Source organism: Oryx dammah, unplaced genomic scaffold, assembly GCF_014754425.2.
Source record: "Oryx dammah isolate SB20612 unplaced genomic scaffold, SCBI_Odam_1.1 HiC_scaffold_14, whole genome shotgun sequence".
In the NCBI taxonomy this organism is placed as follows: domain Eukaryota; kingdom Metazoa; phylum Chordata; class Mammalia; order Artiodactyla; family Bovidae; genus Oryx; species Oryx dammah.
Genome location: NW_024070198.1, coordinates 14,553,413 through 14,570,132, shown reverse-complemented (window position 1 = coordinate 14,570,132; position 16,720 = coordinate 14,553,413). Strand labels below are relative to the sequence as shown.

The 16,720-nt window shown below is 41.7% G+C and overlaps 1 protein-coding gene across 3 annotated transcripts in view; it reads right to left on the bottom strand.

Annotated features, from left to right (window-relative positions):
• Window positions 1-1,377: 1,377 nt before the first annotated feature.
• LGI1 (leucine rich glioma inactivated 1) overlaps window positions 1,378-16,720 on the bottom strand; it is a 39,557-nt gene continuing 24,214 nt past the window's right edge. Inside the window, exons 5-9 of one of the 3 annotated variants that reach the window (XR_005723514.1) lie at window positions 11,410-11,481; window positions 8,704-8,873; window positions 8,265-8,429; window positions 3,151-4,947; window positions 1,378-2,074 (exon numbers count right to left, since the gene is read on the bottom strand). Coding sequence is in view for 2 of the 3 variants with exons in the window: in XM_040254550.1 (XP_040110484.1) it covers window positions 4,112-4,947; window positions 8,265-8,429; window positions 8,704-8,873; window positions 11,410-11,481 (1,243 nt within the window). In the remaining variant the exon portion in view is untranslated. Of the gene's footprint in view, window positions 2,075-3,040; window positions 4,948-8,264; window positions 8,430-8,703; window positions 8,874-11,409; window positions 11,482-16,720 lie in introns of those variants that run through there. The other 2 variants (XM_040254550.1, XM_040254551.1) reach the window with 2 other exon arrangements.

Here is a 16,720-nt window from a genome sequence, read left to right as displayed (position 1 = left end):
GCCCTTCTGGTTTGTAGACCACTGCGGCTGCTCCAAACTGGAGTGGTGCCCCAGACACCATCGTTGTAGCATATGGTTTTGGTTACCCACCCAGATGCCCTTTGCTAGGCTGGTGAACTCATCCTGTAGCATGGCTGCTCATACTGGTTCCTATCTCTGGAAGTGCCCTTAGCCAGCTGGAAACTTCTCAGCTGGAGATGCCTGATAGGTTATGCCCCCACATCCTTTGGTCACTGATCATCAGATGGGGGATATAAATGTCCACCCTCCTTGCCTCAAGGCAGAACACACTATGGTACAATTCATTCATGCTTTAGAGATCCTCTTGGGTTCAGGCTGAAGCCAGACTTCTCCTGAAAGTACATCTTTACATCTTCCCTGCCCTGTGCTCCCCCTGTCCCTTACCTAAGAGCACTCCTTCAGTAAATCCCCTGCTTCAAGGGAATGTGATTTAAGATCATCCCCTTACAGGTATGGTGCCTGGGACCAACTGACTCAGACTCTGCTGCTCTAGTTCCAAATATCCAGGAGGGAGGATGGATTGGCTGAGACTGAGCCAGCCCAGCTTCTGTATTGGGCACTTAGATTGGCATTTAGGTGTTCAGTCATTTACGGCTGGGTATAAATGACCCAGTTGCATGGTACAGGGTAGATAAGGGTACAGGGAGAGAGGGCAACTCTCAGAAAAGTCGATTCCTGCAAGAGTGGACCTGACCACATGTCCTCCTTCTCAGTCTTTCTTGAATTTATCGTCTCAGTCAGCCTCCCCATTCCTCACCTCTCTCCCCATCTGCAACCCCAGGTTCCAATTAGAGGCTTAGATTTTGAAAGGTAGTACCATGTAATGGAGGAAGGCTGAGTGTCAGGAGGCCTGGGTTGTAACTTGCTTCACATCTGTGGGTCTCAGTTTCAAGGTAAATTAGACAGTTTCTTTGCTGACGTAAACAGTCAATGCCTCTATTAAAGCAAATGGCCAGAATCTAGATCCAAAATCTCTGCATCTCTAAAGTCAGCAGAGTGCCTGGCACAGAGTCTGAACACCATTAACATACAGAAAACAGGAGGTAGCCTTTAGAAATGAAACAGCAGTGAATTACATCAAGGCAATAAGGTAGAACACGACTCCAAAGCATACAATATTCTGGGTGTGGGGCCCACTAGTAATAACTGGTACTTGCATGCTCAGTTGCTTCAGTCGTGTCCAACTCTTTGCAACTCTGGGGACTGTAGCCCGCCAGGTTCCTCTGTCCAGGGAATTTCCCAGGCAAGAATACTGGAGTGGGTTCCCATTTCTTCCAGGGGATCTTCCCAACCCAGGGAACGAACCCTGGTCTCCTGTGTCCCCTGCATTGCAGGTGGAGTCTTTACCACTTTGTGCTGTTCTCTACTAAGCACGTCATGTGCTATTCTGATTATTGCTGCTAAAAAGTCACTCCAAAACTTGGCCTTTTGAAATAATGATTTTATTATGCTTATAGATATTGTGGGTCAGGAATTTGGACAGAGCATCATAGGAATGGCTTGTCTCTGCTCCATGATTTCTGGATCTTCAGTAGGGAATATTTGCCAGTCTGTGGTGACTTGACAGCTGAGAGCTGAAATCACCTGGAGGTATCTTCGCTCACAAAAGTGGTGGCTGATATGGCGGTTGGCTGAGACCTCATCTGGGGCTGTTGACCAAAGCTTGGGCTTCCTCAGAGTGGTGGCCTTGGGCTAATAGGACTTTGTATGCAGCAGCTCAGGCCTCCAAAAGAGATCCTCCCAGTTTCACAAGGCAGAAGCTTCATTGTTTCTATGACTTCCCTTCAAAAGTCAAATTGCCTCATTTCCACTACATTTTATCAGTCACCAGGTCATCCAGATGGAAGGATCAAGAAATTAGGCATCATGTCTTGATGGGATTAGGGCAAGGTTCTCATAGAGCATGTAGGATGGGAAATATCGTTGTGGCCATATTTGTAAAACTCAATTCACCATGTGTGCCTTGTTTCATTTAATCCTTCTGTTGTCCTTGGAGTCAGCATCGTTGTCCTTACAGATGAAGAAACAGGCTCAGCGAGGTCATGTAACTTGCCTGTGGACAAAGCCAGTACACGACAGGACAGGACTTAAACCCAATCTGTACCAAGCACGTGTTCTCTAACAGAGGTGCAGGCTAAGTTGCTTCAGTTGTGTCCAACTCTTTGCAACAACATGGACTGTAGCCTGCCAGGCCCCTCTATCCATGGGATGCTCTAGGCAAGAATACTGGAATGGGTTGGCATGCCCTCCTCCAGGGAATCTTCCTGACTCGGGGACCGAACCTGCGAGTCTTAAGTCTCCTGCACTGACAGGCATGTTCTTTAGCATGAGCGCCACCAGGGAAGACCCCCTCTAACACACATGTGCTGCTTATCGGACAAAGGAACGAAGATAGTCAGACATTCGAAGGCCATATCTCCCTATGTGCGGGATTGGGAGTGGGTGAGTCTTCTTCTTGTCCCCCCATAACCCTGATGTCAGAGTTGATATCTTCCCCATGTGGTAAAGGAATCTGGTTCCTATGCATAACTCCCCAGGGTGTTGCTTCCCAGAGACTATGTAACTATTGTGTGTACCTTTAATGCCTCAAGTTTGCCAGATACATGCTGCCAGAGTTGCTGTCTGTCCCACCTGCCCCTCTAGTCATTCAGCAAAGGAGTCTGAGGAACAGTAAGCCAGAGGAAGCTCTGATCCCCTCCATGAAGGCAGCACACAGAACCAAATCATGTCAAGAATATCTCCTCTGCCCCGATTCCCTTTTGAAGTCATCTCTTCCCTTTATGTTCAAACAAGGACCCCTTCTTCCAGGAACTCATCTTGGGCACTCCTATGATACTTAAAATCAGAATGTTTAGGTGATACTTGGCACTCACAGCTTATTCTGTAGTTTTTTGTGTCCTAATCACCCTGTGAGTCTTCTAAGGCCCCACAGGCCAAGGACTATGCTCTATTCTTCAGTTTTCCTCCCCAAACCACAGAAAAGATACCCCATTAGTAGGTACTCAGTAAATATGACTGATTAGATCAAAGGGCCTTGTGAAGTTTATTTAGTTTATAACATGTGCATCTTCAGAAGTAGTTTTTGAGAACCTACCCTATCAAAGGCATTGTGCTAAGGTGCTAACATACCATGTGATCCAGGAGCAGGAATTCAGAAAGTCAGATCTGAGCCTCGTGGGCACTCAGCAATATGTCAGTAGCGTGTCAGAACTGGTGTCGAGAAGCAGAGCATCCTCGGTCAGACTGAGGCCTTTGTAGCAGATACATCTGATGCAAGTGCGGTAAGGTTGCAATCTCTGTCAGCTGTCAGGCGATTCGAGAATCAGACATTTAGAAGTCCCTGAAGAAGGCTTTAAAAATCCAAAATCTTGAATTTAGCATCTATAAATTCTCCAAATGATGTTTTTAGCTGGAGCTATCAGATAGGAAAGGATGGGCCTAACTGTCTAATTAGCCATCTTGTAACAGGCAAATTTCTTTACTCTTTTTTTGTTTGTCACTATTTCACCCCAAAGTGTTCCCCAAAGCCATGCCCTTGAGAAACACATTTGAATGTTCAAGCTCAGCTGATCAACCTGATAATAAATGATAGGCAATCAATATGAATGTTCATCTTCAATCATTACTTACTACATAAATTCTCAATCCAAATATAACCCCACTGTATAAAACTCTTTACTCAACATACTATCACCAAGAGTAAAATAACTCCTGTAAGTAATTACCTTTGGGATATGAAAGAAAATGTAAACATTTTATTTGGCAGTTGTTTCTGAACACATGAATAAATAAATGGAAAAGTACATATTCATATTTCTTTTTGGAGTAACAGATACCATTAAACGCTTATTTACACATCTTCACTGCAAAGGACAGTTACACAATTCAGTTTTGTCTTATAAAAGGTAACTTCCCACACCGCTGGACTGGACAGGTAAGGATGGAGATACGGGTAGTGCTTGGTTCTAGCAGTCTCAATGTTTGAAAGGCATTCATTTGCAAGTGTGAAAAGAAGAGTCATCATGCATTTGAGTTCATCCGGATCAGGTACTGTAGAAAGTTACTGATGGCAGCCACAGAATTTGGTGTGTCATGCGCTTAAGTCAACTATGACATGTTTGTAAATCTGTGTGTTTCCCTTAAAACTGGAAGCAAAAAGAAAATTGCGTTTATTAATGGACACATGCGTGAATGATCTTGGCGCCTGAACATTTAATTCCTGAAATTTCACAAATTTGGCTTTCTCTGCATCCCAGTTATACACTTGAGTAAAGGAATAATCACTTCCAAGAATTGCATATTGATAGTTATTTATCTGAAGAGGCTGGAACACCATGGATCCTCGTGATGGCATCCTCTGAATATCCTGAAATGAGGAGCCTCCCCATTTCATTACTTTGGAATCACCAATGAATCTTGTCAAGCAAATGTACACATCGCCTTTCACTGAGAAGTGCTTAACGGCATATACATCCTCCATGTTAGGGATGTCAGTTTGGTTAGTGAATAATTGTATTGCTTTGTTCCACTGATAAATGACAGGACGCTGGGAACTACTGGACAGTATTAAATGAGGCGTTCTGAGAGTCTGAGGTGTTCTGGCTATTTCTAGATATTCCACATCAGTATCCCTGTACCATGCATGTAAAGATTGATGGGAGTAGAATCCATTTCCGTTCCATTTATAAATGGTAGTGAAACCAGCTTTTGAACTGTCAGCAACAACGAAGTACCAGTTGTTTTCAATCTTGAATGTTTCAATGTCATTGGGTTTTCGGATTTTGAGGATTTCAATATCCTGGATTTTTATGAATTTATTTGCAAAACTGTCTCGCTTATAGATGTGAGAGCCGCCAAACAGCTGGGCCACAATGACATAGAGCTGAGTTTCAATGACTATAGGCTTGCACACTACAGTGGACGTGCCTGGGAAAGACAAATGAGAGATTAGGAGGATGGCCATCCTCTTTGGGAGCATGTTAATACACAGGCTGAGACCATGCAGCTGCCACCAAAATCTTGTTTCAGCCTGAAATAAGAGATTTCTTTGGTTGATTAGGCAATGTCAGTTTTTTAATCGGATCCAGTGGCAACAAGACTGTGCCTTTTTGCCTCATGGAGCCTTGTTACCAACAACAGTTGTCTTGTCACATCCAATGTGTACTAGACATTCAGGACACATGGCTACAGCTTGGGTTTTCCCTCTCACTTCTTCTTCTTCTTCATTGTCTTTAATTTAAAAAAAAATTTTTTGGCTGCACCACGTGGCATGTGGGAGCTTAGTTCCCCCACCAGGGGTTGAACCTGTGCTCCATTCATTGGAAGTACAGAGTCTTCACCTTTGAACTGCCAGGGAAGATGGCCAGTGAAGTCCCTCTTCTTTGTCTTTTTTCTTTTTTTTTTGGCCAAGCCACACAGGGATCTAAGTTCCCTCAACCAGGGACTGAACAGCGAAAGCAGTGAGTACTAACTACTGGACCGTCAGGGAGCTCCCTCTCATCTCACTTCTTATAGAAAAGAATCATTGCTTTCCCTGACGTATCATGAATTAGTCACAGTAATTCTAGTGGAAACTGCCACTTATTGAGCACCTACTTTATGTTTTGCCAGATCATCTCATTAAATTTCCCACCAATCTTAAGAGATAAATATTATTATTACCCTTCCTTTTGCAGGTGAGCAGGCTGAAAGTCAGAGAGGTTCAATGCTGCTAGAAGGCAGAGCTGGGATTCAAGCCCAAAGCTACCAGTGTCCCTATGCTTTTAACTTAACCCAGGGTGAGGAGTTAGCTGTACTGGGGCTTCTACCTTGGGCTTGGATTCCACAAGATTCTAGGACAACCTCACCAAGTCTTGAGCAGTGGCCTAGGCAGCCCACGGCTCTATCTTCAATTGCTGTGTTCTCTGTAATGAATGGCTTCTAGCTCTAGAATTGACTAACTTTCCCCTAAGAAAAGAGAGATGTCACTCGGGATTTTTCTGAAGCTTTAGGTCACTAGTGGCAGAAGAAAAGGAAGAAGAATCCTTAAGAAAAGTGAAAGAGGGGTACAGTCGTGGGTGATGCTCCTGAAAGTTATTTTGGGAAATCTCAGAAAACTACATGGGGGTCTGTCAGAAGCCTAGCTCAGTATCCTTTGTTAAAAGTTTAATTTATCAATAGAGTCTGATCTTCTAGAGGGAGATTGGTTCTCGGAAACCCAAAGAGAGCAAGGCAGATCTAGCCCCAGGTTTTTTCTAACTGCAGCTCTAAGGGCTTTGAGGTAATAAGTTCCGCATCAACTCTTTCTATTAATTGGCTGCATGCATAGGCAAAATTATTCTATTTATGACTCTCTTCAAGACTCAGCTGATTCTGTGACCTTGAGAAAATCTCTTCTCTGGGATTCAGTTTTCCCTTCTATACAACGAAAGTTGGAACTAGATTAGAGATGGCTGCTGCTGCTGCTGTTGCTGCTAAGTCGCTTCAGTCGTGTCTGACTCTGTGCGACCCCATAGACAACAGCCCACCAGGCTCCCCTGTCCCTGGGATTCTCCAGGCAAGAACACTGGAGTGGGTTGCCATTTCCTTCTCCAACGCATGAAAGTGAAAAGTGAAGTCGTTCTGTTGTGTCCGACCCTTAGCGACCCCATGGAGTGCAGCCTACCAGGCTCCTCTGTCCATGGGATGGGGTGCCATCACCTTCTCCTTAAAGATGGCTACTAGTTTTCAAGCATGTACCAATATTGATTGATTGGGACCGCCTGGAGAACTGTATTAAGAAGGATTCTGTCCTCTGCAAGAAAGAACATCATGACAGATTAACAATGTCTATTTGGGGTGAGGGAGGAGATAGTGACTGCATATATGACATATATTCATCATCCTGGACTAGATGATGTCATCTGGAAGTCTGCAAATATATGACTCATTTTTCTTTCAAGTGCTTATCTAAAGATTCATTCATAGCAATTGAGAGACTGTACAACATGTAAGAAGAAGCTGGTTTAGACTGTATAAAGCCCTGCTACAATCCACTGGAGAACTGAGAGGGCTTCAGGAGAAAGAGAAGCATAGCCTTCCTCCTTGAGAAGGAAAGAGGATTCTAGGAGGGTCTCAGTTTGGAGGGAATTCAGTTATCTGGGCACCTCCGTCTTAGGCAAGACCCAAACCTGTCCTGATCCTTTGAGCAATAGGGTTGATGACTGCCAACAAAATCTAGTTGTAACTACCCCAGCCTTGTCGAGTGGGTGACCTTCTATGGGGATGTGGGAGTGCTCTCAGAAGCAAGTTTAAGGGTGTTAGAAGCTAATGCTCATGTGAAGGTGATTTCAGAGGGAGCCTCATGTTCTAATTTATGACTTAAACACTTGAAAGTTGTTGAAATGAGGAAGAAACTTAAGAGGTGACCTAAGTAAAAGTTTTCAAGGGAAAAAAAAAGATTTCCATCATCAAATTAAACGCAAAAAATACTAGAAAGAGGTTTGTGTCCTCACTGCAGGATTTCTCAGAGCCTCTAATGTGTGTTATTATGAATCTCCAAGAGGGAGATATGGGTCCCAAATTTACTGGACCATAAAATCCTTATGTCACAAGTCATACATGAACATTTTGCAGAAGTAATGTTTTTGCAATAAAGTTTGAGATTCATCGATCTAAAATAAACTCAGTCTTGTGGTTTAAAAAATGGGCTCAGTGAGAGTGTGGCTTAACTAGTTTGTTTATGGCAGAACCTAGATAGAACTCATAATTCTTAGTTCAGTATTTTCTCTTTCAAGAAAAATTACCCACTTTTTATTGCATATTTACTAAGATAGGTCCCATGCTAAGTTTCTTGAACATGTGCTCTCATTATTTCATAAGAGCCCTGCAAGTTAAGTATTAGTATTACCATTTTACAACTGAGGAAATTAAGCTTTAGGGAACAATCTCAAATGGTAGATTTAGGATTCAAATGATTCTAAACCTGGTAGCTCTAAACTGGTAAAGAACTGCCTAAAGTTCTGGAGACCCAGGTTTGATCCCTGGATCAGGGAGATCTCCTGCAGAAGGAAATGGCAACCCACTCCAATATTCTTGCTTGGAAAATCCTATGGACAGAGGAGCCTGGTGGGCTACAGCCCATGGGGTCACAGGAGTTGGACATGATTTAGCAACTAAACCACAAAACCTGCCCAAAGCATTCCCTGATACCACTCATCTTTTCCTTTTGCCCTTGACCCAAGCAGTTTAACTTTCCATTCAAAATACAATCAGCCTTTTCATACCTGTGATGTTGTCATAATTCCGGAAGGTCTTTTCTACATGGTCCCATTCAAGGAAAATGCACTTTCCAGTAAAAGGCTGAGCAATGACGACATACTCATCATTCATATAAGAAAAAGTGTCTATGGACAGTGATTGATAAGGCAGGTCTTGAGACTTTGCAAACTCTGCAAAAATTGAAAATGATGATTAGTAGCTGTGCTAATGCCTCATTCGTTGGCTAGATCTCAAATGTCCATAAAAAATACATTTATTCTAGAGAAACAGTGAAATGGCAATTTTACTTTGCTTTTAAACACATGAAGTTTTTAATGGTTCATAATATCTTTAAATTGCTCAGTTGGTTTTTAATGTATAAAAAATATCAGTTCCTACATATGTAAAAAAAAAATGTAACCCTTAGTTTAATCGTACAAGATGGAATAATTTGGAATACATTACCTGTAATGATGCAATCAAAATCCTTGGAGGAAAGACTATTGATTTTGCGCTTCTTGTATTCTGGAGGGCCTTCACAATAGATGTCTTCAACAGTTGCATTGGTGTGGCTTAGCCATTCCACCAGCCACTTCAGTTTACAGTCACAATTAAATGAATTACCTCTCAGGTCACTGAAAGACAAACTTCAGCTGCTTTTGATATACAAGGGTCCTTCCTTCACAGGCATGACTCTTACCATAGCAATTACATGAGCAGGATGCTCTCACCTGGTTTTATATCATGCCTCATAATCTACCTTGAGCCTGTCTGATCATTCACTTTGGGCTCAGAGAGGACCACAGTGCACCCTTGCAAGCCACTCCAGTCAATGGAACCTCATAACTTACTCCCTCTTGGATTCAAAGGTAGTTCAGTCTAGAGCTGCGCTCTCTACAGGAATACAATGTGAACCACATAAGAAGTTTAAAAATTTTCTATAGACACATTAAAAAATAAAAAGAAACAGATGAAATTATTTTTAATACATGTTATGTAACCCAATACATACAGAATTTTATCATTTCGACATATAGTAATATAAAAATTACTTATGAGATATTTTGCATGCTTTTTCTATATTAAGTCTCTGTGGAGTCTAATGTGTATTTTATGCTTACAGTATATCTCAATTTGGATAATAAAATTTCAGCAGAAGTTCCTGAAATGTGTTTAGATTTAATAAAATTCACAGTTGAAAAAAAAAAGATTCATACACCCAAACTGTTCCAAGCATACTTAAAAGTTTTCCAATAATTGAACAGAAAAATCAGTTCTTAAATTTAGTTTTTTTATTTGATTTTAAAAAAAAACTAAGTAAAATTTAAAATTCAGTTCCTTAGTCACACTAGGAAGACATTTTAAGTGTGTGGCCACCATATTGGGCAACCCAGACTCTAAAACACAGAATGTAGTGACTGTTGGACTATATTTAATTAAATCAAGTGAGCTATTTGCTTTTCTTCTTCCTCACAGATGTAATTAATCCTGATCCTATTCCATGGTCTTCAAATTCAATTTTAATAGGAAATGACTTCAATACAGCCGAGTTAATGCAGACATACAATAGCTCATGCCCGTGATAAACTGCACAGCACAAATAGTTTAAATTTCCACATATGATCCCAACTCATCAGTTCTCTGTTTATGTGCATTGTTTCTGTTCAGAAACCCATCTCTTTCCTAAAACTCGTCTCTGTCACATAGAATTCCTAAGATAGGTATTGTCTACTTTTCACACAGCACAAGAATAATTTTTAAGTGTTGGAGCGCTTTAAAATGTGTTTTAAGGAATAAAGAAAACCAAGAAAAATCTACTAAAGGGCATATTGGCATGGATCCTTGCACTTCTTAAATAATTCTTGATTTGAGCATATCAAGGTAGGCCAAACCCATGATAAGATTCCCTGGAGAAACTAAGCCCATTTCAAGTGATTTTTCTTTTGCTAGTGTGGGGTTTAGACTGACATAAGGTTGGGCCAGTGGGTCTCCAAATAAGCTATATCCCCAAGTCTGCCATGGAGTTATCTAACTTGCAAGACGTTCGCAGGACTGACTTCATATCCCAAGACTACTCTGACCCAGAAATAATGAGTGTCAACTTTTCTGATCTATTGTAAACCAGAGTGGATAACTGTGGTCTGTCCAAGACTCTTTGGAAGTGTCCTGATTCTGACACTCTCTTGGAAATAAACCATCTTTTAGGAATTGGAGTAATAGGCATGGAGGAGGGGCTGGGGGAGTACTACAAGGAACAAAGAAAGTTTTTCACTAGCTAGCTGATTTGATGTTAAATACTGGGTTTAGGAGAGAATACTTGACTCAAATTTTGTTGGAGAAAAGTTGTTTTGAATATATATTCTATAGCAAAGTACCTGATAAATATGAACTCTTTTGTTTTCACACATCTTTTGTTTGTTCCTATGTTCTACCTTGTGGCATTTAAATACCTTTCTAATGTTTTGGAAGGCACTTATTGAAGCTAAATTGCTTTTGAGACTGTTAGGCATACATTACTTGCTTTGCTTACTGCAAAATATACAAATTCCTTACAAAGATCTTTCACTCTGAGGCTTAAAAGTCAAAGTTTGAAAGCTCTTTTGTTTGAAAAAGGGTCAAAAATAATTAAGTTCATTCCCTTCCTGGGGCTTAAGCCAAATTCCTGGGGATTAAGCCTAGGGTTGTTGTTCAGTCTAATGAGAGAAAAGGCAAACTTTCCTCCCTTCCCCCACTTCCTGCTCCATTTCTCTGTTGACTGACCAACCCATGGGTGTAACCTTTCATCTTTATTCTGTCAGTTACCCAGACTTCTTTGTGTTTTTCCTTTGTAGCCCCGTTTCCTGAACCCCGTGAGGAAAAAAAAGTCTTCTTGAAATTTCTGTCTAGCTCTCCTCTTCCCCATCTCCACCCAACTCCCTTGTCATCAGTCCCTCCCATACAGACACACACTTTATCAAAGGAAAGCTTAGGGATACGTTTTCAAACTATAGTGGAAGAAACCCTAGGAGACTCAAACAGTAGTCCAACTAAATTCAAAATTTAAGACAAATTAAAATTTTAAATTTCTCATTTAATTTAAAGCCAATTAAAAATTTTAATAATCAACACCAGACTTCTTTGTTAACTACTGCAAATTAATTAATTAATCAGTGATTTCTTAGGTCCTCTTACACATTTGTTAAAGAATCCAGGCCTTTGAAAATATCTTTTGGGAGAGTCTGGAGATTGTTGTTTGCAAGGCTCCTGGGAAGAAAAAAAAAAAAAAAGAGTGACGTAAACTGTAGTCATAAACAAAATAAATGCATTTATGGCCCTTTTTAATTTATGGTATTAAACAAAATGAACAAGGAAACACTCCAAAATACCAGTAACAAAATAATGCCTGGGCATCGGTCTTTCTATTTAGCACTGAATGTGAGCCTCACACTCGCAGACAACTAAGGGCTGTCTTCCCATGTCTATAGTCTCCATGCGCTCTCCCCTCACACTCAGGCCACCCTTCCCGTCCTTCCCTCCCCCCACTCACTCCAGGAGCAGCTCAACCACCAGCTCTTAGAACCAACAGCTCTCAAACTTGAAGGCCTGACTACCCCGACTCCAGCACTCTTTTTTCCTGTTCCTTTTCTACATTTTTTTCCTTTTTAGCTCCATTCATTCACCCCTCCTTAGGAAACAGCTTCCTCATAAATATCCATCTATCCAATCATCCATTCATCCTGTTTAATCATCTCCTTTTTTCCCTTCTTCCAGTTCTTGCTTTATCACAGGAATTGTTTTCTCCTTCTCTATTTGTTCTTCCACATATTGCTAAAATGATTCTGATTCTAATCAAGAGTAATGAGTAGGGAACAGTCCAGATAGTATCAAGGAAAAGGTCATGTGTCCACACTGCAGAAATGTGCACGTAACTGGGAGCAGATACTGTATAACCGGGAAGGGTGACTAGGTACTGGTGATTTGTATTTAATCAGCACTATACATATACTTGCATTTCTCAGGTGGCTCAGTGGGTAAAGAACCCACCTGCCAGTGCAGCAGACTCAGGTTCAATCCCTGGGTCAGGAAGATCCCCTAGAGGAGGACATGGCAACCCACTCTAGTATTCTTGCCTGAAGAATCCCATGGACAGAGGAGCCTGGTGGGCTACAGTTTATAGGGTCGCAAAGAGTTGAACTGAAGCAACTGAGCATGCGTACATACATATACATGTTATATACTTTCCTTAGGAGCGGTTTTAATTTTGGCAATAATAATTGAAAACTAAAACAAAGGAGCCTAAGCTGTCGGGCTCCAAAGCTCTTGAAAATTCTCTCAAATTCATCTTAAAACACTCTCAAAAGTCTTCTGTTTCTACCTCTTCTAATTAGTACGAGATTTCTCAAGTGCAAGCATTAAAGACATTTAAAACCTATTTTTAAGTTAATTATGTTGTTTTTCTGCATTTTGGGAATTACCACTAGACTGGATTAGAAAACGTTTTCAATGAACCTTGGCACAGAAAACAGGAAACTGAATCAGGAGGTTTCAGTCTCAGTGACAGTCCATTTTGTGATGAAGGGCATACTTTTGGAGTCATTCTGAGCTGTTTGAATCCTGACTCCACTGTTTACTGGCTGTGTGACTTTGGTGATGTACCTTCTCTGCAACTCAGTTTTTTTCATTTTTAAGTGGGGGTAATAATACCTCATATTATAAGAGTGTTTAAAAAAATGCGGTAACTCAGGATGGTAGCTGGTATGTGGACTGCTTTCAATAAAGGGCACTTGGGAGGAAGGGACTGGAAGGAGAAGGGCTTTCGTGTGATCACTGCCCCAAAACAGCATTTAGAAAACTGATCATACAAGTGAACTGCTGTGACTGTCTCCCTACATAGTATTAAGAAAATGCTGCTAAAGAAGATTTTGCAAGAGAACATCTCCACAATTCCTTTTACCAACTGGTGGTTGAATGAAAAAATTTCTTGGTGTCTTGGACCAGTCTAGAGTCACTCTCAAGTTATGTATCTCAAAATATTTGCTGGCACAATTGTGTCTTACAGTGCCTATGCTAACTTCTCCTAAGTGGATGTCCCTCTCCAAGACACCAGCACAACGTACAACTGGCTTCAGGATGCATGCTTGGAGTAGGCTGGGTCTTAGGACAGTGGGAGGGAAAAACAGTCTAGTCCTGAATTACTGCAGCCATTAAGATTACCAAGGAAGAGACACTCCTTGCTGCCCAACACAGTTCTTTAAAAGAGCCGGTGAATTGAGAGTTCCACTTTCTGCCCGAAGAATAAAGCCTCACATAGCCAGGATGTTAACAGTGAACTTCATAGATACAGAGAACAAATTGGTGGTTGCTAGAGGTGGGGTTGAGGGGTGGGAGAAATGGGTGAACTGCATTTTGTTTGTTTTGGTCTAAAAAAAAGATTTTAAAATTCCAAAATTAAAAAAAGAAAAGGAGTCAGTGCGCTTCACTACAGGTTTTACTAAGGGGTAAGATGCTGGGAGGGATTGGGGGCAGGAGGAGAAGGGGACGACCGAGGATGAGATGGCTGGATGGCATTACCGACTCGATGGACGTGAGTTTGAGTGAACTCCGGGAGTTGGTGATGGACAGGGAGGCCTGGCGTGCTGCGATTCATGGGATCGCAAAGAGTCGGACACGACTGAGCGACTGAACTGAACTGAAGAATGCACTGTATCTGGGTAGCTGATGAGGGGTAGAATTGGTTGGGGGAAAAGTGAAGACAGGGAAGTGAGACATTTCATTGATGTTAATTGTTTTCTAGGATTACTCTGCAGTGAATACTGGAAGGATGTTTGTCTTATACCCCGGTGCCTGACATAATGTAAGTCCTCAACAGCTGCTTTTAAATGAATAAATGATTGAATGAATGAGTGGATGAATGGGACAGGCTTGAATGGATAAGAGAAAGGGCACCAATCTAGACAGAGAAAAGGGCAGAAAATGCGTCTCAGGCTCCGTACACCAAGACAGTGAGTGAGGGAGAAACTGCAATGCCCTGTGAATTACCGTTGTCTTACCCTGACATCACTTTCTCCCGAACTCACAAAGTTCCCTCCCTCCTCTGAGCCTGGGATCCTAGTTCCTGGCCAAGGTTCAAACCCTGTTGTGAAAGGGCCAAGTCCTCACCACTGGACCGCCAGGGAATTCCCTAGGAGGGTTCCTTTAATTTTTTTTTTTTTTTCACTTGGCTGCACCAGGCCTTAGTTGCACCATTAGGGGTCATTTAATTACAGCACGTGAACACTTATTTGTGACATGTGGGACCTAGTTTCCCAACCAGGGATTGAACCTAGACCCTTTGCTTTGGAAGCTTGGAATCTTAGCCACTGGATCACCAGGAAAGTTCTCCTAGGAGGGTTTTTGAAACTGTGTCTGCAACTTAGCTCCATTCTCTAAGTCCTGATTCAGAATCTACCTAAGAAACATCTTTTAAAATACCCGGGAAACTGTCCAACTGAACACCTAGCTGCCTTGAGACTGGCTGAGAAGGGTCAAGCACTCTTAATGGCAGGCAGGCTTTCCTTCCCAATGGAAATGATGACCATTCCCTCCACTTCGGGCTTCCCTGGTGGTTCAGCTGGTGAAGAATAAACCTGCAATGCAGGAGACCTGGGTTCGATCCCTAGGTTAGGAAGATCCCCTGGAGAAGGGAACGGCTACTCACTTCAGTATTCTGGCCTGGAGAATCTCATGGACTGTATAGCCCATAGGGTTGCAAAGAGTTGCACACGACTGAACGACTTTCAGTTTCACTCCACTTTGGTGTTTTCGTGGTTTACCTGAGAAAACCTCTAATTATGGAGTATGGAACCTACTGGAAAGTCTTCTTGCTAAGGCAGACCAGACTGGCTCAGACAGCACGTTTGTTTCAGTGCCACTGGGCTCTGCTGCTAAGAAAGCTTCGCCCACGGCCATCTGGGGTGCTCCCAGCCTCCCTGCAGTGCAGATTCGCAGCTTGAGTTGGTGTCTCACTGAATTTGCAGTACTTCAAGTGCAGTTATTTTAATTTCATACAAAATGTTTAAAGGGGATAAATACACTGCAGCATTTGGAGTCTTGATCCAGAATCAGTAGAGGTTAGGCAGCGAGGCTTAGTTTTTTCCTACATGATGGGGTTTGCTGCATACCACGCTCTGTTCTAGGTACTTTACATAGAGTAACTGGCCTAATCTGTCAGCCTTAGAATCTAGGTGTTCCTAAGTATCTTATTATTTTCCACCCCTATTTTTACAGATGATTGTTATCACTTCTGTTTTACACAAAAGAAATTGGAGACACCATGAAGCTTAGTGACCTGCCTGATGTCCCAGAGCTATTAATGGGTAAAGCCTGGCTTTGAACATACTCAGTCTGGTGGCAGAGACAACCTCCTCAGCCATTATATCCCACTGCCCCCTATACATGCTTGTCATTGTGAAGGCTGACGTGAGGACATCCTGCCTGATTAACTGAGGACACATGGATGCCCTGAGTTTGGGGACTGCATATATGTCTTTTGCACTTCCACGTTGCAGAACAACCAGTAGGTGCTTCATGACATGTATAGATCGATGACAATTTTCCCCAAATGTTTTTATACATACATGCAAACAAGCCTGCCTCCACTGGACCTTAACCACCATGACACTTATGTGAGGCCCAGGGGAATCATTATAATAAAACATTGTGGGTGTTAACAGAAACCACTACAAAATGTTTAGAAATTTGGTCGTCATTGGCCATAAACTATTTTTTAATTCATTTTTTCCCTTGATTTCAGAAGTAATACATGGTTACCAGAAAAAATTCAAACCTTTCTGAAATATATGAACTATTGAAACACTTAAGTTAATCATGTACACTATTAGGACAGTCTACACTATTTAGAAGAATCAAGAGAGGCTCTCGGAATTTGACAGGATTTGTAAGGACTTAAATATACGGAATTCTCTTTTGGGGAGGGATTTTTCTAAAGGAGAGGGGAGTCTGTATAGTAAATTTTAAGTTATCTAAAAATGTCTCTTTAGAAGGCAAGTCTACTGAGATAGATGTATAAGAAGATGAGGTAAGTTCATTGCTTCTTTAGGAGTGAACTGAATTTATATCAATGCTCACAAGTTCCTTTGGAGCAGCTTTAATGTTAAGCCAGAGTGGGAACTAGTTGGATCTAAAAGTGTATGTCTACTCTTGTACATACTACAAAAGTACGTACATATTCTACATACTATTGAGAGTATGTTACGTGGCAGCGTGGATGGAAGGGGAGTTTGGGGAAGAATGGATATATGTATATGTATGGCTGATACTTGTTGCTGTCCACCTGAAACTATCACAACATTGTTAATCAGCTATATTCCAATACAAAATATATTTTTTTTAAAAAAGCCAGCAAAAATGTATGTGTTTAATTCCAGCTAAATGCATTTGGAGACCAAGAGTGAGGGTAGGGCTCCTGTCTTCAGGATCTTCTCTTCCTTCCCCATTTGTGTTT